The 18,367-nt window shown below is 68.1% G+C and overlaps 4 protein-coding genes across 7 annotated transcripts; 2 read left to right on the top strand and 2 right to left on the bottom strand.

Annotated features, from left to right (window-relative positions):
- Positions 1 to 21: 21 nt before the first annotated feature.
- TBC1D17 (TBC1 domain family member 17) lies at positions 22 to 5,597 on the bottom strand. The gene is made up of 17 exons (XM_051989838.1): positions 5,001 to 5,597; positions 4,539 to 4,640; positions 4,361 to 4,435; positions 3,610 to 3,733; positions 3,047 to 3,254; positions 2,730 to 2,841; positions 2,462 to 2,623; positions 2,226 to 2,354; positions 2,050 to 2,153; positions 1,823 to 1,917; positions 1,565 to 1,681; positions 1,382 to 1,482; positions 1,191 to 1,290; positions 842 to 939; positions 649 to 765; positions 480 to 566; positions 22 to 396 (listed from the first exon to the last, which is right to left on the bottom strand). The coding sequence occupies exons 1-17, from the start codon at positions 5,019 to 5,021 to the stop codon at positions 187 to 189; spliced, it is 1,962 nt and encodes a 653-aa protein (XP_051845798.1). The 5' UTR covers positions 5,022 to 5,597; the 3' UTR covers positions 22 to 186.
- Positions 5,598 to 5,770: 173 nt separating this feature from the next.
- On the top strand, positions 5,771 to 8,607 carry AKT1S1 (AKT1 substrate 1). 3 transcript variants are annotated; one of them, XM_051989843.1, is made up of 4 exons: positions 5,771 to 5,881; positions 6,703 to 7,106; positions 7,261 to 7,493; positions 7,743 to 8,607. In XM_051989843.1, exons 2-4 carry the CDS (start codon positions 6,710 to 6,712, stop codon positions 7,884 to 7,886), a joined length of 774 nt encoding a protein of 257 aa, XP_051845803.1. In that variant the 5' UTR covers positions 5,771 to 5,881; positions 6,703 to 6,709; the 3' UTR covers positions 7,887 to 8,607. The 3 variants fall into 3 exon arrangements, with proteins under 3 accessions (XP_051845803.1, XP_051845804.1, XP_051845805.1); XM_051989845.1 differs by lacking the exon at positions 5,771 to 5,881 and adding an exon at positions 6,182 to 6,308; XM_051989844.1 differs by lacking the exon at positions 5,771 to 5,881 and having other exon boundaries at positions 6,181 to 7,106.
- Positions 8,608 to 8,758: 151 nt separating this feature from the next.
- PNKP (polynucleotide kinase 3'-phosphatase) lies at positions 8,759 to 11,647 on the top strand. The gene is made up of 16 exons (XM_051989842.1): positions 8,759 to 8,938; positions 9,018 to 9,064; positions 9,255 to 9,515; positions 9,596 to 9,675; positions 9,752 to 9,809; positions 9,889 to 9,996; positions 10,070 to 10,141; positions 10,250 to 10,298; positions 10,371 to 10,438; positions 10,510 to 10,602; positions 10,684 to 10,780; positions 10,863 to 10,924; positions 11,000 to 11,109; positions 11,184 to 11,271; positions 11,354 to 11,415; positions 11,482 to 11,647. The coding sequence occupies exons 1-16, from the start codon at positions 8,794 to 8,796 to the stop codon at positions 11,600 to 11,602; spliced, it is 1,521 nt and encodes a 506-aa protein (XP_051845802.1). The 5' UTR covers positions 8,759 to 8,793; the 3' UTR covers positions 11,603 to 11,647.
- Positions 11,648 to 11,707: 60 nt separating this feature from the next.
- On the bottom strand, positions 11,708 to 16,740 carry MED25 (mediator complex subunit 25). Of its 2 annotated transcripts, none has more exons than XM_051989837.1 (18): positions 16,531 to 16,740; positions 16,347 to 16,392; positions 15,827 to 15,951; positions 15,643 to 15,741; positions 15,449 to 15,569; positions 15,214 to 15,370; positions 14,802 to 14,932; positions 14,591 to 14,678; positions 14,309 to 14,502; positions 14,066 to 14,197; positions 13,898 to 13,983; positions 13,702 to 13,759; positions 13,500 to 13,607; positions 12,841 to 13,056; positions 12,675 to 12,746; positions 12,536 to 12,574; positions 11,961 to 12,132; positions 11,708 to 11,867 (listed from the first exon to the last, which is right to left on the bottom strand). In XM_051989837.1, the coding sequence occupies exons 1-18, from the start codon at positions 16,662 to 16,664 to the stop codon at positions 11,767 to 11,769; spliced, it is 2,079 nt and encodes a 692-aa protein (XP_051845797.1). In that variant the 5' UTR covers positions 16,665 to 16,740; the 3' UTR covers positions 11,708 to 11,766. The 2 variants fall into 2 exon arrangements, with proteins under 2 accessions (XP_051845797.1, XP_051845796.1); XM_051989836.1 differs by having other exon boundaries at positions 12,341 to 12,574; positions 16,531 to 16,735.
- Between the last annotated feature and the right edge of the window lie 1,627 nt (positions 16,741 to 18,367).

Genomic DNA, 18,367 nt, shown 5'->3' with positions numbered 1-18,367 from the left:
CAGCCAGGCAGACAACGGGCATCAAAGTGACCCTGTTTAATGGGCAGAGAGGAGGCGCGCTCCCAGCCGCACCGGGTCGCCCCAGGGTGGGGGTCTGAGAAGAAGGGGCAGAGCTTTGGTGGTGGGCATGAGGGGGGGAGGGGTAAAGTGCGTGTGCTGGTGTGTGAGGGGGAGGGGGTGGGACCCTCAGGGCTCCGGCCCCGAGTCCTCAGGCAGGATCTCCAGGCTGCTGTCGGGCTGGGGAGTGGGCGAGGGCCCCCCGGAGACGGAGGACGGGGCCTCGGGGGCCGGCGAGGGTGACAGGGGCAGCGGGGAGCCTGAGGGGGAGGGGCTGCCGGGGCCGGAAGCTGGGGCCCGGCTCAGGCCCAGGATCTCCTGCACGTTGGGGGGCAGCTCCTGCGGGGAGAGGCCAGAGTGAGGGCGGGGGTGGTGGTGAGGGGGGAGCGCGGTCTCGGGGCGGGGGCGGGGCGGGGTCTCACCGGACAGGCCGTCAGCTGCAGGTACAAGGCCTGGGCGCGGGTCAGGACGTCCTCCACGCTCAGCTTCATGGTCAGCTCGTTAATGTGCTGCGGGGAGAGCGTGTGGCGCGGCCTCAGCGGGGCGGACGCCCCCGAGGCTGCGAGGGGGGAGGGGGCTGGGAGAACTCACCTTGAGGATCTCGTTGGAGCCAAAGCCGGAGAGCATGAGGGCGTCCCTCTCCATGTCGAGGATGGCGCAGGCCACCAGCAAGTGCAGGTTGGGGCCCGGGAGCCCGGTCCAGAGCACCTGCTCGGGGACAGGGCGGCTCAGCGGGGCCCCGACTCCCCGGGCCCTTCCCTCCCCCGCGCCGGCCCCCGCTCACCTCCCACAGACGGAGGACGTCGGGGAAGGGGAATTCGCGCTTGAACCAGATGAGCAGCCAGCGGAAACAGAAGCAGAGGGAGCCCGAGTCCTGGGAGTCTGTTGGGGGAGGGGACGAGGGCGCTTGAGCTTGGGGTCCGGCTCCCCCCGGAGCGTTTCTCTCGGGGCGGCCCGGGAGGGTCCCCCGACCACCCAGGGCGGCGGCCGACAGCTGTGGCCGAGGGAAGGGCCGCGGGAGCGCGCGGGAACGGCAAGGGGGCAAAGCGGGGGCGCCGGGGGATAGTGCTCCATCCGGGGAGCCCGGCCGGCCGCGCTCCAGCCCAGGACCCGGGCCCCGAACAAACTGTTACCCAGGAAGTCGCAGAGGGGGGGGTCCAGCACCCGCAGCAGCAGCAGGAGCTGCCCGAGCTGGCGCTTCATTGTCTCCTGGCTCTCCTCGAAGTTCCCGTGCTGGAGGCGAGGAGGAGCGTGTGAGGGCCCCGAGGCCGCGACATGGGCCGCCATGCCCCCCCCCCCAGGGCCCGGGAAGCCCCCCCCTCACCACGAGCTCCATGAAGCCGCAGAAGCACCAGAAGGCGTCCACCTCGTTCTGCGTGACGTAGAGGATGGGGGACAGGAGATCGCTCATGCCCTGCACGTAACCTGGGGCGGACGGGAGGCCGGAGGTCAGCCCCGCCAGCGCCGTGGCCGAAGCCCGGCGGCCGCCTGCCCGGCCCACGCCTACCCAGATCGAAGTGGTACATGCAGTAGGTGAGGAGGATGTCGTTGAGCAGACCCAGGCCCGGGTTCCCCGGCCCCTCGTAGAACTTGTTGCTGCGGTCGGTGCGGCTCACGTCGCGCTCTGCGGGAAGGGGGAGGGTCAGGCCCTGGCCCCGGTCCCCCCCCAATCCCAGCCTCAACTTCCCTCCCCCCGAATCCTGGTCCCGGGTCCCAACCCCCCAATCCCAGCCCGGCCCCCAGCCCGGCCCCGGCCCGCACTGACCGATGAGGCTGCGGTAGCCATGGAGGAGCGAGTTCCTTCTCTCCTGCTCGGGGCTCACCGACTTCCACTGCAGCTTCATCCGGAAATACTCGTCCCTGAATCCGGGGGGGAGGGAAGGGGGTCAGCCTCAGACCCGCAGCAGGACCGGCCCGACCCCTCGCCGGCAGCCCCACCAGGCCCAGGCCCGGAGCAGCGTGGGGGGGATGGGGGGGACGACCCTCACTCACGTTTTCCTCCGCACGTGGATCTTGTGCTCCTCGGCCGAGCCCTCCCAGCTCAGGTAACCCAGGAGAAACTTCCAGGCCTCTCTCCTCAAGGAGGGGCACAGGCCCTGAGGAGACAGAGCGGTCACCCCCAGGCCCCTCCCCACCCCCCCTCCCCCGGGTTACCCCGCCCCACTCACCCCAGAGAAGATCTGAGCCTTCAGCTCCCCGACGTCTCGAAGGCGCCCGTCTGGGCCCACGTGTCTGGCCCACGTTTCCTCCGTCACGGGCTGACCCCGGGACACCACGGGCCGGGGCCCCAGCTCCACCTGCGCCGACCCCACGGGGGGGAGAGAGGGGGATTAGCAGCCGTGCCCCCCCAGCTCCCCTCCAAGACCACGGTCCGTGCTGCGACCTTCGCCCTCCGAGCACTCACGCAGGAGATGACCTCGAAGCCGGGCTCCGGCTCCTCGTCCTCAGAGACCTCGGGACGGCTCGGGGGGGGCCCGTCGGGGGGAGGCTGAAGGGCTCCCCGGAAAAAATTGGTCACTCGTGAGAAACCTCCAAAGGTGGCTGCGTAAGGGTCCTGGAGGAAACGCTGAGGGGAGGACGAAAGCACGAGGTTCCGGGGTGGCTCCCGCAACAGCCCCCCTTCCTGGGCTCTCCCCACCCCCACTCCCACACCCCTCCCCCAGCCCACTCACAGACACCACATTGGAACTGTCATCATCAAAGAGCTGCAGGTGATGGAAGGAGTTGGAGAGCGCGGAGGAGTCGTGGGGGAAGACGAGGTAGAGGCGGGAGTCCTGGGGGGAGCTGGGAGGCAGAGGGAGAGCAGAGAGGGTGAGGGGAGGGGCAGCAGGGAGGGGAGGGGGCAGAGAGGGGGAGGGAAGGGAGGGGGAGGGGGCAGAGAGGGGGAGGGAAGGGAGGGGGAGGGGGCAGAGAGGGGGAGGGAGAGCAGAGAGGGGGAGGGGGAGGGGAGGGGCAGGGAGACGGGGGAGGGGCAGCCAACCACACTGACCTGGCCAGCAGCAGGTAGCGGCTGAGGACGCGCAGCAGGGCCCGGGTGCCCCCGCGGTGGAAGTGCAGGGCCGGCAAGGAGCCGCCCGCCTGGGTCACCAGCACCAGGTAGGCCCAGCCCAGGCCCGGCTTGGAACGCCGGATGGACTTCAGCTCGCCCAGGCTCACCGAGAAGGCCCAGGGACCCCGGGTGCTGCTGGATCCTGTGGCTGGAGGGGGAGCAAGAGGCTGCAGGACTCGGGGCACACAGAGGGGTGTCCCCAGGCTCCCCGGGCACAGGTGGCTCTCACCCCGGTCTCCTCCGTACCTATGCTTGGCCAGCTTCCGCTCACACGGTGGCCCCTTTCTTCACTGCCCAGACTGAGGCTACCCCCTCCCCCCACCTTCCTCTCCTCCGCTCCCAGCCTGAAGCACCTCTCCTAGGGTCCCCACCCCACCTGGGGGTCTCTCCAGCTTCCTTTCCACCCCCTCCCCTCGGCCCCATCCACCTGGAGTTTGGGCCTCTGGCCCTCATCCTGGCTGTCCCGCTCTCTGGGTCTTGCTGAGTGGGACCCACGGCCGTACCTGAGGCAGACTCGGGGGGCCGGGGCCGCGAGCGCACGGTGCTGATCACAGCCCAGTCGGGCTCATAGCCAGGGTCAAAGGTCGGCTCTTCCTCTGAGGGGCAGGGGTCCCCGCCACCAGGCTCCTGGGGTAAAAACGAAACAGTGGGACCCGGGCTCCTGCGCCTGCCCCGGCGTTTCTGGGCCGAGGGGGTCTGACCCTACAATGTTTGACAGGTGGGGGGGGGGGGGAACCTGGAAGCCAAAGCATGCACTGGTCACCGAGCGCCCCTCCTGAGGCCGGATCTGCCCAGGCCGAGCCCCCCAAGGGCGACTGCCTGGCCTGAGTTGGCACATGGCAAGGGCGTGGGGTCCTAAACATGAGACCCAAATGTGCCGTGAAACACAAGGGACCTAAGTCCACAGAGAAACCCCAAAACGGGCCCTGGGGAAACGGGAGATCTGAATGCAGGGGACTATGTGGATTCTGGGCATGAGAACCCCCAATTTCTGTCCCGAGACAGAAAGAGCTAAGTCTACAAGGGAGCCCTAACCGCCGGGAAAGTGGAGATCGCGTCCGTCCCGGGCTGGGGGACCCCAACGCGTGCTCTGGAGTGGGAAGGACTCAGGCTCGGGGATGACCTTAAAGGCACCTCAGAGACGGGAGGAGCTGAGAGCGGAAGCCCTGGGACTCGGCCTGGGATGACAGGACCTAAGCCCGCCCCAGGAAACGTGGGGGCAATACACATCGTGGGCAAGGGGGAGGGGCCCACCTTCCTGGAGAAGACCACGTGGGAGGAGTCTCCGGCCTCTTCCACGGGGGCCCAGTGCAGGATGACGTCGTTGTCCTGGAGCGGTGGAAGGACAAGAAGAGACCAAGGATCGGGTCGCCCCCGTCCCGCCCAGAGCCCACCCCCATGACCGAAGCCACGCCCACCTCCTGGGACTCACTTTCTCGAGCAGGCGCAGCACGCCGGCGATGAGGGAGCCCGGGTCCTGGTGCCGCCCCCTGGCGCTCGTGTGCAGGAACACCCCGCCCTTCTCGAACACTACCTACGGGCGGAGGTGGAGCTCAGGACTCTAGCGTCGGGGCACAGAAACCGGGATGGGTGGGGCGGAGGGAGGGAGGGGGAAAGGCGAGCACCCGGGGACCAGAGGCCCGCATGCGCACAGCCAGGGGCGAGGAAGCGGTTCCGCCAGAAAGTGGTACCTGAGTGGAAGCGCATGCGCCCAAAAAAACAGAGAAGTGGACGCACTTTACCCAGGTTTCGGGCCCGAGGGAATCGCATGAGCTAAGAGATCGGGAGCCAGGAAAGTAGTGAGAAAGGGTCAGAGAAGGGCAGGATCCAGATTCCGAAAGGAGGAAGGGAAGGGTTAGGCCGAAGGCCGCTTAGGTTCTCCGTCAACACTTACCCGGTAGCCAGCCTCCTCCATAGTTGCAGCTGGGGCCGAGGCCACTCCCCGAGCTCGCGCCACCTCCGAAGATAAACTCTAACGTCACATCCGGCGAGGAGGACCTCCCCTCCAGCGGAGTAAAATGGCCCGCTTCTTTCCCTCATCCACCAGTGGATCAAACCAATAATCGAGGAGGAAGAGGAGGAGAGGGACCCAGACGCTCTGCGCAGACGCTATGGAGGGCGGGGCCGGGAGTGGGCTGGGCGCTGGCGCGTCACGTGGGCTCCCAGAAAGAAGTAAACAAAGTGGAGTTGCCAAGCTTTTTCTCTGTGCGTGCCCCGCCTTTTCCACCCCGATTTTTAGGGCTGTCGTAGCCGTGCTGCCGTCGTTCTAGGAAGCGAGCTGAGCTGCGCTGCGCTGCGCTGTGAGGGCCATGTTAGTGCGGGGCACACCACTTCCATGCCAGGAAGCGGGGGGAGAAAGGGAAACAGCGGTAGTCACCCAGAGAAAGGCAGCGGCCGCGGCGTTGCGGGTCCCCAGAGCGAGAACGTGATTGTACCCGACCGTGCTCGCGGGCCTAGGGCGGAGCGGTCGTCCTCAGCGAGAATGTCTGTGACGGAAACGCCATGGATATCGGGCAGGGGCGGGGCGTGAAGCCGGGGGCCGCCATGATGGTTGAGGGCAAGCCGGGTGGGAACCTCCTTGCAGAACGAGGGTAGAATGCAGAGCGTCATCGGAGAGGCTGGCGCCGGGCGGAAGTGACGCCGAAGCCGCCATGCCTTGTGAGGGCGTCAGGCCCGCCATGCTGGCCGCAGGCACGTGAGCAGCGGCGGCGCGGACTCCTGGGGAGGAACGAAGGCTGGAGGGGAGGGAGGCAGGGAGACGGGAGCCCGGCCGAGGTAAGCGAGCGGAGGGTGCAGACAGCCTCGCGAGGGGGGGTGGGGCCTAGATCCCGCGCTCGCCCCAGAACCTCCCCAGAGCCAAGCCTGTACTCTGTACCAGGATAATAGTGGGGGGGTTGGGGGTCCGGCTAATGGGGTTCCCCCCTCCCACGCAAGGGCGGAACTTCCGGCTTAGCCTTTTCTCCTCCCAAAGGCTGCGGTCGACATTAGCCTTTCTCCGCCCCGGGAGGCGGGACATCCCTTTTGCTTCTTTAGGAGTCGGGGGGAGAATGATTGGCTCTTTCCTCTCCAGACCTGGTTGGGCTGCCCGTGTTACCTCGGGACTCCCTGCTCCGCCTACAAAAGGGCTGGACTTCCTGTTTTCCCACGTGTAGGGCGGAGCTGAACAACTGCTCCATGGCCAAACTGGGGGAGCTTGTGGCAGGTGCGCAGGGGGTCCTCTCTTAGGGGAACCCCGGATGCAGTTGCAGAGTCTATCGCTTTTCCCCTCTTCCCGGATTACCTCTCTGCCCCCAAAGTGCTGCCCTCAGGCATGCGATGACAACGGCCCTAGAGCTTCTAGCCTCGTACCGCTGCCCCCGTGGCTGCCTCGCCCGGGGACTTGTCGGCGCCTCGCTAGTGACAGGGTAACAGCCCCGCCAGGGGCCCCTCTGGGCCTTCGGAGCCTTTTCTGTTAGAGCTCATTGGACCCAACGGCCCCTCCGGGCTTTAACAGTCCCCTTGCTTCTTTGTTAAGGTGTTTGTATGTCGAGGGAGGTTCCCAAGTGCCAGACCGGCCCCCACGGGTTCTATTCTGGTCACCCCTTATCTTCCCCCAGGGCGTGGATGGCATCCGGGCGCCCCGAGGAGCTATGGGAAGCCGTGGTGGGGGCAGCCGAGCGGTTTCGGGCACACACGGGTACGGAGCTGGTACTGCTGACAGCTGCACCCCCGCCCCCACCGCGGCCCGGCCCCTGTGCCTACGCCGCCCATGGCCGGGGTGCCTTGGCCGAAGCTGCCCGACGCTGCTTACACGACATAGCTCAAGCTCATCGGGCGGCCGCGGCCAGGCCCCCGGCGCCACCACCGCCTGCCCCAGAGCCCCGGCCCCCTAGCCCAAGGAGCTCGCCCCATCCTCGGAAGCCCGAAGACAAGAAGGATGAGGACAGGGAAGACGGCAACGAGGAGGAGGAGACGGAGACTGAGACGTCGGGGAGCAGGCTGGGCCTGGGAGATAATGGAGGTGAGGGAAATTCCCCCCTCTCCCTCCCCCCCCCAGGCTGGCGGCTTGCCTTCAGCCCCAGGGGACAGACGGGACTTGGACTTAGAGGCCCGGGGAGCAATGGGGAAGGGGAGCCAGGGGCAGCCCACTCAATCCTATTCCTCCCCACCCCCAGGCCTGTTCGTCATGGATGAAGACACTGCCCACGAAGACCTGCCCCCCTTCTGTGAGTCCGACCCCGAGAGCACCGACGACGGCAGCCTGAGCGAGGAGGCGCCCGCCGGGCCCCTGCCCTGCGTCAGCCAGGCCCCCCAGCAGTATGCCAAGTCCCTGCCCGTGTCTGTGCCCGTCTGGGGCTTCAAAGATAAGAGAAACGAGACCAGGTCCTCGGACGAGGAAAACGGGCCGGTGAGCGGGGGCAGGGCCGGCGGGGGAGGGGCCCAGGCTGCCGGCGGGGAGGCGGGGGCTGGGATGAGGAATGAGGCTGCTGGCCTTGTATTGTGGGGGGGGAGGGGGAAGTGGGGAATGAACTGATGGTTCAGGGTGGGGGGAAGGGAGGGAAATTAGGCTGCCGGCCGGGGGTGGGGGTGGGAGTGGGAGTGGCGGTCCGCGGGGATAGGCCGGGCGCCGAGCTGACCAGCTGCCCCTTGCCCGCAGCCTTCTTCCCCGGACTTGGAGCGCATCGCGGCCAGCATGCAGGCGCTGGTCCTGCGCGAGGCCGAAGGCTCCCAGGTGTTCGGAGACCTGCCCCGGCCCCGCCTCAACACCAGCGACTTTCAGAAGCTGAAGCGGAAATACTGAGGGGAGGGGGGCTGCCAGCGCCGCCCCTCCCCCTCTACCCTTCTTTCCTCCCTCTTCCCCACACCTCGACCTTGCGCCGGGCGGGCTCTGCCCTTTGGCACCGCCCCCGGTACGCCCAGGTCTGGCCAATCCTGGATCCGTTCGCTGCCCCTCCCTCCCGGAATCCGTTTTTTTCTGGCTCTTCTCCCTGTGTTGGGGAGGCTAATGGAAGCATCCAATCAGCTCCCGGAATTTCCTCAATTCCGCTCCTCGACAGGCCCTGGCCAATCCCAGGCTCCCTTCTTGGAGCATTCTTTTAGGAGAGAGGGTGTGGGGGCATCCAATCAGCTCCTCGCTTGGCCTAGGTGTTTTCCTGGGCCAATCGCAGCCTTAGATCTTTCGGTCCTTCCTCTTCCTTTTGGGAGGATCCAATCAACGCCTGAACTGCCGGTGGCTCCTCTTTACGGGGGAAAAAAGACCGTACTACGGGGAAGCCCCTACTTAACACTACAGCCTCCCTGTCCCGGTCCCGCCACCTCAGGGATGGCCCGATTGCATATCCGATGACGCTACCCACTCCCCCATTGGCCTGTTCCTGGGAAGGGTTTAGCTGTTCAGCCACCCCCTCGCTCGGGGGCTTGCTAAGCCTTCATTCCTACACGTGCCTTAAAGGGCACCGCCCGCCCGTATGAGGGTGGGAACGGGCAGGGGGAACGCCTGCGAATAAAGAGTTTGACGTTAACAGTAGCCTTGACTCTTGGGGAAAGGGCTGGTTGGGGGGAAGGGACCAGGAGTGGGTGCGGCCTCACTCGCCAAAGGAAAGGGGGGGCGGGTCGAATTGAAACGAGCCTCTTCCGGGCCGCTCTGGCTGGGCAGGCGGGACTTCCGGCAGTGGTTCCGGCGCCGGTATAACTCGGGGGAAGTGGGTATGGCTACGCCGGAGCCCACCCTGTGGCTGCACAGCCCGCCTGGAGGGCCGCCCCCCATCCCTTTGCCCCCCGCGGGCCGCAGTCTCGTGTTGGGTCGGGGTCCACTGACTCGTGTCACCGATCGGAAGTGCTCGCGCAACCAAGGTGGGAAGGGCGGGGATGGGGGTGGGGCGTGGCCCAGGCACCACGCGGGCGGGACCTTATCTTCCCCTCCCCACCACAGTGGAAGTGTGCGTGGACCCCACGTCTGAAGTCGTGATGGTGACGCAGGTAACGGCGTCGGAGGGTAGAGGGACGGATCACTGGGTCTCCCCCTGGCAGGTTGGCAGCAGTGGGGGGCGGGTCCTGCCTTCGGAATCCTCAGCCCCCCCCAGCAAAATGGGGGTGGGGCCTGACCATCGGGAGCCCCTCCCATCAGTGGAGGGCGGGCCTGACTTTAAGGGACCCCCTCTGCACCCAGCGGGGCACGAACCCCTCCACTGCGGGGAGCACCAGGCTGAGCCCCGGCTCCCAGGCCCAGCTGGCTGTCGGGGAGACGCTGCTGCTGGTGAATGGTCAGCACCCGCTGACCCTGCTCAGGACCTCGGAGCCCCCCCAGCCCAGCCCGCCCCAGGAAACCCCATCAGAGCCCCGCAAGAAGCGGCCCCGAGGCCCCGAAGGCTGGCAGAAGCTCGGACCCTTGCTAGTGTTCACGGCCCCAGGGGTCCGGGCCCGAGAGAAGGTGAGCCCCTGCCCCACGGGTCTCGGGGACCCTCTGTCCGCGCCCCAGCACGTCTGACCCGAGGTGCCCGTGCCCTCCAGGTGGCCGCCTTCGATCTGGACGGGACCCTCATCACCACCCGCTCGGGCAAGGTCTTCCCCACCAGCCCCGAGGACTGGAGGTAGGACAGCTGGGTCTGGGGGGCCCGGGCAGGGGGGAGCCTCCCCGGGGCATTTCCTCCCTTTTCTTTCCACCAGGATCCTGTTCCCGGGGATCCCAAAGCGGCTTCAGGAGCTGGAGGCTGATGGTTACAAGGTACCCGGTGGGAGGCGTGGGGGGGCCTGGGGGCCGGGCCGGGGCCCTGGCGACGACCCCCGCTCGCCTTCCTCTGCAGCTTGTCGTCTTCACCAACCAAATGGGCATCGGGCGAGGGCGGCTCCAGCCCCAGGTGTTCCAGAGCAAGATGGAGACCGTCCTGGAGGCCCTGGGGGCCCCTTTCCAGGTGGGTGTCAGGCAGAGGGGCCGGGGGCGGCCGGGGCCTCCACACCAGCCCACGCGCCTCTCTTCCCCCCCAGGTGCTGGTGGCCACGGGCTCGGGCGTTTACCGGAAGCCGGCGACGGGCATGTGGGAGCACATGTGCCAGCAGGTGCCCGGGGCTGCCTGTGGGGCCGGAGGGTGGAGCGGGCCGGCCCCATCACGGGGGTCCTGGCCCCTTGCCACCGCCCCCAGCCTCTTCCTGCTCTCTCTCTCTCAGGCCAACGAGGGGGTCCCCGTCTCCGTGGCTGACAGCTTCTACGTGGGAGGTAAGGTCGGGAGCCCTGGGGGGCACGCCGGGCGCGAGGCAGGGCCGGGCACTGACGCCGCTTCCTTTTCAGACGCCGCCGGCCGGCCGGCCAACTGGGCTCCGGGCCGCAAGAAGGACTTCTCTTGTGGGGACCGGCTGGTAAGGCTTGCTGCCCCTGCCCCCGCCTCCGGCTGGGGGGGCCTGCGCACTGACCTCCCTGTCCCCCTCAGTTTGCTCTGAACCTCGGCCTGCGGTTCTTGACTCCGGAAGAGTTTTTCTTGGACTGGACCCCGTCCCGCTTCACCCTCCCAGACTTTGACCCGGTGAGGTTTGGGGGGGCTCTGGGTGGGAGATGGCCCGCCTCTTGGGGGCCCGGCCTCATCCCTCCCCCCGATTTCCCGCAGAGAAGTCTGAGCCCCACGGGGCCGCTGTGCCTGCCCCCCGCTGGGCCTCTCGTGGGCCCCGGCCCCGAGATCGTCGTCGCCGTCGGTTTCCCCGCAGGTGAGGCGGCCTTTGACTCCTGTCCCCCCCGCCCCCTTCCCCAGACGCGCCCCCCTGACTTCTCCGCCCATCCCCCCCACAGCCGGGAAGTCCACGTTTCTCCAGGAACACCTGGTGGCGGCAGGCTACGTCTACGCAAACCGGGTACGTGGGGGGCCGGGCGCGCGCCAGCCGCCAAGTGGGCGTGGCCCCGGCTCAGGCCTCTCCCTGCTTCCCTAGGACACGCTGGGCTCTTGGCAGAAATGCGTGGCCGTGTGCACCGAGGCCCTCAAGGCCGGGGGCCGCGCCGTGGTGGACAACACCAACCCCGACCCCGCCAGCCGGGCCAGGTAGCGAGGGGGGGTAAGGAGTTGGGGGGCAGAAGGGGGGGCGCAGGAGCCCTCACCCCCCACCGTCCTGCCAGGTATATCTCGTGTGCCAAGGAGGCCGGGGTCCCCTGCAGATGCTTCCACTTCTCGGCTTCGCTGGACCTGGCCCGACACAACAACCGGGTGAGGAGGGGCGGGGACCTGCGGGCGGGACCCCGGCCTCCCCCCCGACCTGACCTCGTGACCCTGTGACTTCTCCCCCCAGTTCCGAGAGATGACGGGGTCCCCGCACCCGGCAGTGTCGGACATGGTCATGTTCAGCTACAGGTGAGTGGGGGCCGAGGGGGCCGCGGGGAAGCCTCGGCGCCCCCTGACCCCAAACCTCCCCTGCAGGAAGCAGTTCGTGGCGCCCTCCCTGGCCGAGGGCTTCTCGCAGATTCTGGAGATCCCCTTCCGCCCCCGCTTCTCCGACCCCCAGCACGAGGCCCTCTACCGCCAGTTCTCCGAGGGCTGAGGCCCCGCCCCCGCCCCCTCCCCAATAAAAGCTATTTTCACGGCACCTCCCGACTGCTGCCCCTCCCCCCGCGGGACGTCTCCCAGAGAGCAGGCCGACACGCGGTCCGAGTGCGCCCGGCCCGAGGCCGGGGGAAGGAAGCTTTATTGGGGCGGGGGGCAACGTCAGATGAGATCCATCAGGATGTCCTCCTCCATGACGCTGGGGGGCTGCAGCCCGGGCTGAGGCACCGGACCCCTGGGGCCTCCGCTCAGGAGCATCTGACCTGAACAGAGGAGGACGGGCACGTCAGCCTCCAGCTCCCCTGGGCCGGCTTCTCCCGCCCCAGACCCGACTCCCAGCAAGCTCGGCTTCCCACCTGGCAGAGGGGCCCGTGGGGGCAGCTGTCCGGGCCAAGGCTGAGCAGGGGGGGCGTGCAACAAGGGAGGGCCCAAGGGGGGCTGGCCCAAGCCCTGGTGTGGGGGCGGCAGCAGGGTCGGAGCTCCTGGAGGCTGCAGGTGGTGGAGGGAGGCCTGCGGCGGCCCCCCGGCCTGGGGAGACAGAGGAGGCCCTGAGTGCTCCCCGGGACCACTGCCCTGCGCTCGGGGCCTCCCCCTGCCCCACTGGGCCCTCCCTGCCCCTCTAGCGTCCCTCACTGGTGGCGGGGGAGGAGACGGGAGGCCCCGAGAGCTTCCCCGGACCACTGCCCTGGGCCCAGACCCCCCCAATCCCCCCCTTTCCCCTCTAGTGCCCCCTCACTGGTGGCGGGGGCGGCGGGTTCAGCAGGAGGCTCCGCAGCTGGGGGTTGGCACCAGGGTTCTGGGGCCGCAGGAGAGACCCGGGAGGGGGGGCCCCGGGAGGGGGTGCTCCGGGCGGGGGCCCCCCTGGGGGGGGCTGGGCAGGGCCTGGGGGCGGCTGAGGCTGTCCACCTGTCCCGGTCACCCCGACTCCTACCCCGCCGGGGGGTTGCGGCTGCGGCTGGCGGAGCTGGAGCTGCAGGGGGATGGAAGAAAGGTGAGGGGGGGCAAGTGGAGCCCCATTCCACACTGGAAAGGGGGACCCAGAGTCACCCCCACCCTGACTTCAGCCTCACCAGGCTTTGGGGGGGCCGCTGCTGCTCCTCCAGAAGGGGGCCCAGTCCAGGGGGGGCTTGGGGTCCCCCCATCTGTGGGGAGAAGAAAAAGCATCAGTAGCCCGGCCTCCCAGCGAGCCCCCCCCACAGGCCGAGCCCCGACGCGCCCCCGGCCCCCCACGCTCACCCCCCGCGGCTGCGGCGGCGGCTGCTGCTGCTGCAACTGCTCCAGCTTCTGCTGCTGCACCTGCTTGTGGTTGGTGATGACCTGGCGGATGCCGTTGACGAAGCCGCTCTGGTCGTTGGGGATCAGCCCCATGAAGATCTTCTTCTTGGACGAGTACAGGAGCATGAGGACGCGCACCTCGCAGGGCGCCGTGTGGTGGAAGTGCACGCAGCCGGCCTGGGGGGGCGGGGGGCTCAGTGACCCTGCCCCCACTGGGTCCGGGGAGGGGTCACAGGCACCCCCACTGCGCCCGGGGGGGTCACAGGTACCCCCCCTGCACCCAAGGGGTCACAGGCACCCCCACTGCGCCTGGGGGGGGTCACAGGCACCCCCACTGCGCCTGGGGGGGGGTCACAGGCACCCCCACTTCGCCCGGGGAGGGGTCACAGGCACCCCCACTGCGCCTGGGGGGGGGTCACAGGCACCCCCACTGCACCCAAGGGGGGTCACAGGTACCCCCCCTGCACCCAAGGGGTCACAGGTACCCCCACTGTGCCGGGGGAGGGTCACAGGCACCCCCACTGCGTCCAGGGGGGTCACAGGCACCCCAACTGTGCCGGGGGAGGGTCACAGGCACCCCCACTGCGCCCTGGGAGTCCCACCCCAGCCGGCCTACTCACAAAGCCGTTGCCCATGATCCGGTAAAGGCCTTTGAGAGACTCCAGGTCCTTGTTGGTGAAATGGAACTGCACCATCCTCGAGTTCCGGAAGAGGGGGCCCAGTGTGGTCTGTGGGGAAAGGACAGGGCCAGGCCCGATGGGGGCTGGTGGGGATGGGGGGGGGGGGGGGGCACCAAGGGGGCGGGGCCGGCCCGAGACTCACCAGCAGCTGCTGCGGGATCAGCTGCATGATCAGCTTCTGCGGCCACTGCTCGGTCTTCCTGCAAGAGCAGCACACGGAGAACCTCGGCGCCCCCATCTGGGAGCCAGCGTCTCCGGGCTCGGGGCCAGGCTCTCCTTAAACAAACCCGGACACAGGCTCGGCCGAGGCCCCCCCGACCCCCCCCCCCCCCACTCACAGGTTCTCTCCCTGGTTAACGTAGACCTGGCACGGCAGGGACCGAGTCAGCTTCGTGTTGGCGTCCACCGAGGCCGGTTTGGGCTTCTGGGAGGGGGAGGGGGCGTCACCGGGGCCCCCTCGCCCGCCGCGCCCCCACCGCTCCCCCGCCCTCGCCCGCGCCCCCTACCTCCTGCCACTCGAGCACGCCGCTCCAGGCCAGCACCTTGTTGGTGACCGACTGCTGCCCCGCCCCCAGGGGCGGCCCCCCCAGCTGCGCGGGGTTGGGGCCGCTCACCCCCGGGGCAGCCACGCCGCCGGCCTGTGCGCAGGAGAGAGAGAGACTGAGGGGGGAGGGGAGGCCCCCGCGGGGAGAGGTCGAGGAGGGGGCCCAACAGGACGCCACGCGGTGCTGGGGGGGGGTCCCACTTACCATGGAGGGCCCTCCCGGCTGGGCAGGAGGGGCCAACCCGGGCCCAGGGGCAACCGCTGCCCCCAGGCTGGACTGCGAGGCCGGAGGCAGCTTGGGAGCCCCAGGGGGCCCGGGAGGGAGCGCGGCGGCCGGGGCCTGGCTGAAGGGGGGCCCCACTCCGGGCGCTGCCGCCTGCAGAGGGTTGATGGGGGAGACTGCCGGGAGAGGAGACGAGCTGCAGAAGCTGGGGCCGAAGGTCCCCCGGCCCCCGCCCCTGCCCACGGAGCCCCCCGCGACACTCACAGCGGGGGCCCAGCCCGGCCTTCTGGTTCTTGGCGGCCTCCACGGCGTTTTGAGCAGCCACCTGGGCAGCGCTGAGGTTGCTGGGCACCTGGAAGGGGGATCAAACAGCCCTGGGGGCGGCCGCCAGCCCCGGGCTCCCCCTTCCTCCAGACCCCCGTTTCCCAGGGGACCAGAGGCCAGCGCGAGGCAGGATGAGACGAGAAGACCGTACCTGGTAAGGCTGGGACACGGGAGGCAGTGGCTGGGGGGGGGCTGCAGAGAGGGAGGCCCCGGGGGGTGGCGCCGGAGGCAGCGGGGTGGGCTGCTTGGGCTGCAGCGGGCCTGGGCCAGAGCCTCCGCCGACTGGGAGGGGCCCGGCGGCCACGGGAGAAAGCGGAGAAAGACAGAGGCCAGAAGGGCCAAGACGCGGGTCAGGGCCGCGGGCGGGAAGCCGGGTGAGGGGCCCAGCACTGGGTGCTCCGTCCGGCCCCGAGCCAGCCATCGTCCTGGCCCCGAACTCCCCCCTGAGCCCAAGCTGAGCCACCACTGAGCCCTGCCCCGCCCCCCCAAGCCCCCAGCCCCTCATCCTGCGTCCCTGGTCAGCAAGGCCCCCCCCCCCCCCCCCCCCGGGCCTCGGCCCTCACCGGGCAGCACGAGGCCTCGCACCAGCACCATGTGCCGCGGGTCCTGGCTCACGTCGGCCGGCTGCGTCTCCAGCATCGCGGGGGGCGCGGCCTTCTCAAACAGGAGCCGCAGGGCCGGCAGCTTCCGGGGGGACACGATGGAGAAGTGGATGCCGCGCTGTGGGGCGGAGGAGGCCTTCAGCCGGGGTCCGGGAGCCCCGGGGTCGCCCCCGCCCCCGGTGGGCCCGAGGCTGACCTCCCCGATCTTCTGCACGAGGCTCTCGGTGGTGTAGCCCGAGTAGGTGGTGCTCTCCACGGCCGGCAGCAGGTACGGGGGCGAGTTGCAGATGAGGAGGCAGACCCGGTGGGTCTGGCCGCTGAGGGGGGGAAGCGGTTCAGCCGGGGACCGCTGGGAGCCAGGCCCCCCTCAGCCCCCGCAGCCCAACTCACATCTGCTCCCGCATCTTCTTGAAGTCATCGAAGAGCTGCAGGGCCGTGCTCAGCCCCTCCGCGATGAGGCTGCAGCTCTCGCCGCCCCCTCCCATGAATCTGCGGCCGAAGAGGAGCCAGAATGGGCGGCCCAGCCTCCAACACCCCCCCCCCCCCCCGCCCCCGGGCCCGGCCTGGCACTCACTGGATGCCGTCCAGCCACGTGACAAACTCGTAGGCGCTGCTGGTGGGCGCGTGGCACTGGACGTAGGACTCGGGGGCGCAATCCACGGTGTTAAAAACCACCAGGCTGTACTGGGTGCCCCCGTACTGTGGAGAGGCAGGCAGGCAGCAGGTGCCCCGCTAGCCTCCCCGGGGCAGGCTCCCCAAGCCCTGCCCCCCCCCCCAGGGAGGCTGCCCCAAGCCCTGCTCCCCCCTCCCCCCCCAGGGAGGCTGCCCCAAGCCCTGCTCCTCCCCCTCCCCCCCCAGGCTGCCCCAAGCCCTGCCCCCCCCCCAGGGAGGCTGCCCCAAGCCCTGCTCCCCCCTCCCCCCCCAGGCTACCTCACTCCCACCTTGGCCCCACCAAGAAAAGGGGGATGGAGGATGGGGAGAGAGGGGAGTGAGGACAAGAACTCTTGTCCTGTCGGGCCTCCAATCCCAACAAACCCTTCCCGGGCCCCACCCCGAGTTCTCCCTCCCCTCCCCCGCTAGGGTCCCTTTCTCACGTCTCCTCCAAAATCGGTCTCTGCCGGGGGGCCCCCATTGAAGTACCTGGGGAGCAAAAAGAGAAATAAGCAGAGCCGGGGCTGCAGGAGGGAGGGATCGGGGTCAAGGGTCAGGGGTCCCTGGCACGCGGGGAGGAGGGGGCCAGGTGCCCGGGCGGGGTCGCGCACGCACGCGCGCACGCACTCGATGGCCGGCAGCAAGTAGTGCTTCCGCAGCCCCTCGAAGTAGGGTCCCAGGTTGGCCGTGCCCTCGATGACGAAGACCACGTCGGCCACAAGGCCTCCGGCGCGGGCCGGACCCTCGGCCCCGGGCACCATCCCGAGCCCCGCTCGGCTGCCTCCGCCGCCGCCGCCTCGTTCCCCGCCTCCGGTAGCCGCGGCCGCCCTCACCGCACCCTCGACGAGGCGGCGCCGCTCATGGCGCGCCGCTGATGACGCAGGCGTGGCGGCCATGTTGGTGCGGGGCGGGCTAAGCGGAGGCTGGGCCCAAGGAGCCAATGGCTGGGAGGTACGGCCGCTCACGCAGGCGGTTGCTGGGTGACAGCATAACTCTCCGGTCGCCATGTTTGAGCGGGGCGGGTACTCGCTAAAGAAGACCGCCCCGGTGGCGGTCGCTTAGCAATGCCTCGTCTCGCGATGCTTCCAAAACTAGCGACAGTCTCTCCGAGGAAGATGGTCGGTTGCTTGGCTACGCCCCCTCCCCCCCCCCCCGACGGGGGCGGGCGGGGAAACGTTCTCCGAAGCGAGCAAGACTTGGCGGTTGCTAAGCAACAGCCCGCCTCAGGTTCTCCTGGCCGAGAAGAGTTGCTAGGCAACCCCATCCTCAACCTCCCGGGGCTGAAGACAACGGCTTGGAAATTTCCTCCTCTACTGAGCGCCAGGGGGCTCCCTCCTCCGCGGGCGTCCGCATGGTCTCGCCCCTCCTCCATCCAGGCTGCCCCCCTTCGCCCAGTGGGCCGAGAATGGCGGTGTCAGCCCGAAGCTCCTGACCCCACCCAGATGGAGAGAAAATGACAACGGGGGCGAGGAAGGTCGGGGAGGGGGTCAAGGATTTTGCCGGCGTGGGAACCCAGCAGGATGATAGCCCCTTCACTATGGTTTTTGTGATGGTTTGTCCTCCGTTCTCCAAGGGGGCCGTGGCATTTGAGTGAGTTGGGTTTGGGGTGGGGGAGCTATGCGAGGTCCCCTGCCTCCCTTCCCGCTCCGGAGCCATTTGTATCCAATGGGCGAGTCCACCTCTCACTCTGCCTTTCTTTACATGACTTATTCTTGCATCATCACCTCCATCCCTTGACCCTGCTAGGCCATCTTGCCTCCTCTAGCCACTCCCATTTTCTCCCCTTGATGAACCAGTTCAAGTCTACACTGTCCTCTCCAATGCTTTGCCTTTCATATCACCAATTATACCCAGACAAGTTTCAGCCTTGGCTCTCCCACCCTTGGTGATAATTTGCCTGCCCCAGGAAGGTCATTCACCATGAGCTCCCTCTTCTCCCTTCTCACCTCCTCTCACGCAGGAGCCTTCTTCCACTCTCTCTTCCCCCGCCATAGTCTCAAATGATGATGTGGCCTTTTCCATAGCAAGGCTAACCCTTCTTCTTTTCCAACTAACCTCATTCCAACCCATTTCCTCCAACATATTGTCCTTTCTGTTTCTATTTTCCGTGATTTTTCATCTCCGTTGGCTCGTTTCCTACTGCCTATAAACATTGTCATGTCTCTCCTCTCCCGATCACTTGTTTCATCCCTGCTGATTCTCATCCATCATTTTTTTCTGCCCTTTGTAGCTCACCTTCCTGACAAGGCTGTCTACACTGGGCGCCTCCACTTCCTCTCCTCTCTTCTTAACCCCTTGTGGTTAGACTTATTCCCCTGGGCTGCTCTCTTCAAAGTTACTAGTGATCTCTTAGCTACCAAATCCAATGGCCTTTCTCCTCCCCCATTCTCTTTAACTTCTGCAGTTTTTGACACTGGGTCGACTCTCCAGGTTTTCAAGACTCCGTTCCATTTTGGTTCCCTTA

The sequence above is a fragment of the Antechinus flavipes genome, chromosome 3 (genome assembly GCF_016432865.1).
Source record: "Antechinus flavipes isolate AdamAnt ecotype Samford, QLD, Australia chromosome 3, AdamAnt_v2, whole genome shotgun sequence".
Taxonomy (NCBI): domain Eukaryota; kingdom Metazoa; phylum Chordata; class Mammalia; order Dasyuromorphia; family Dasyuridae; genus Antechinus; species Antechinus flavipes.
Note: the sequence above shows the minus strand (reverse complement) of the source record. Positions and strands in the feature narration are given on the sequence as shown.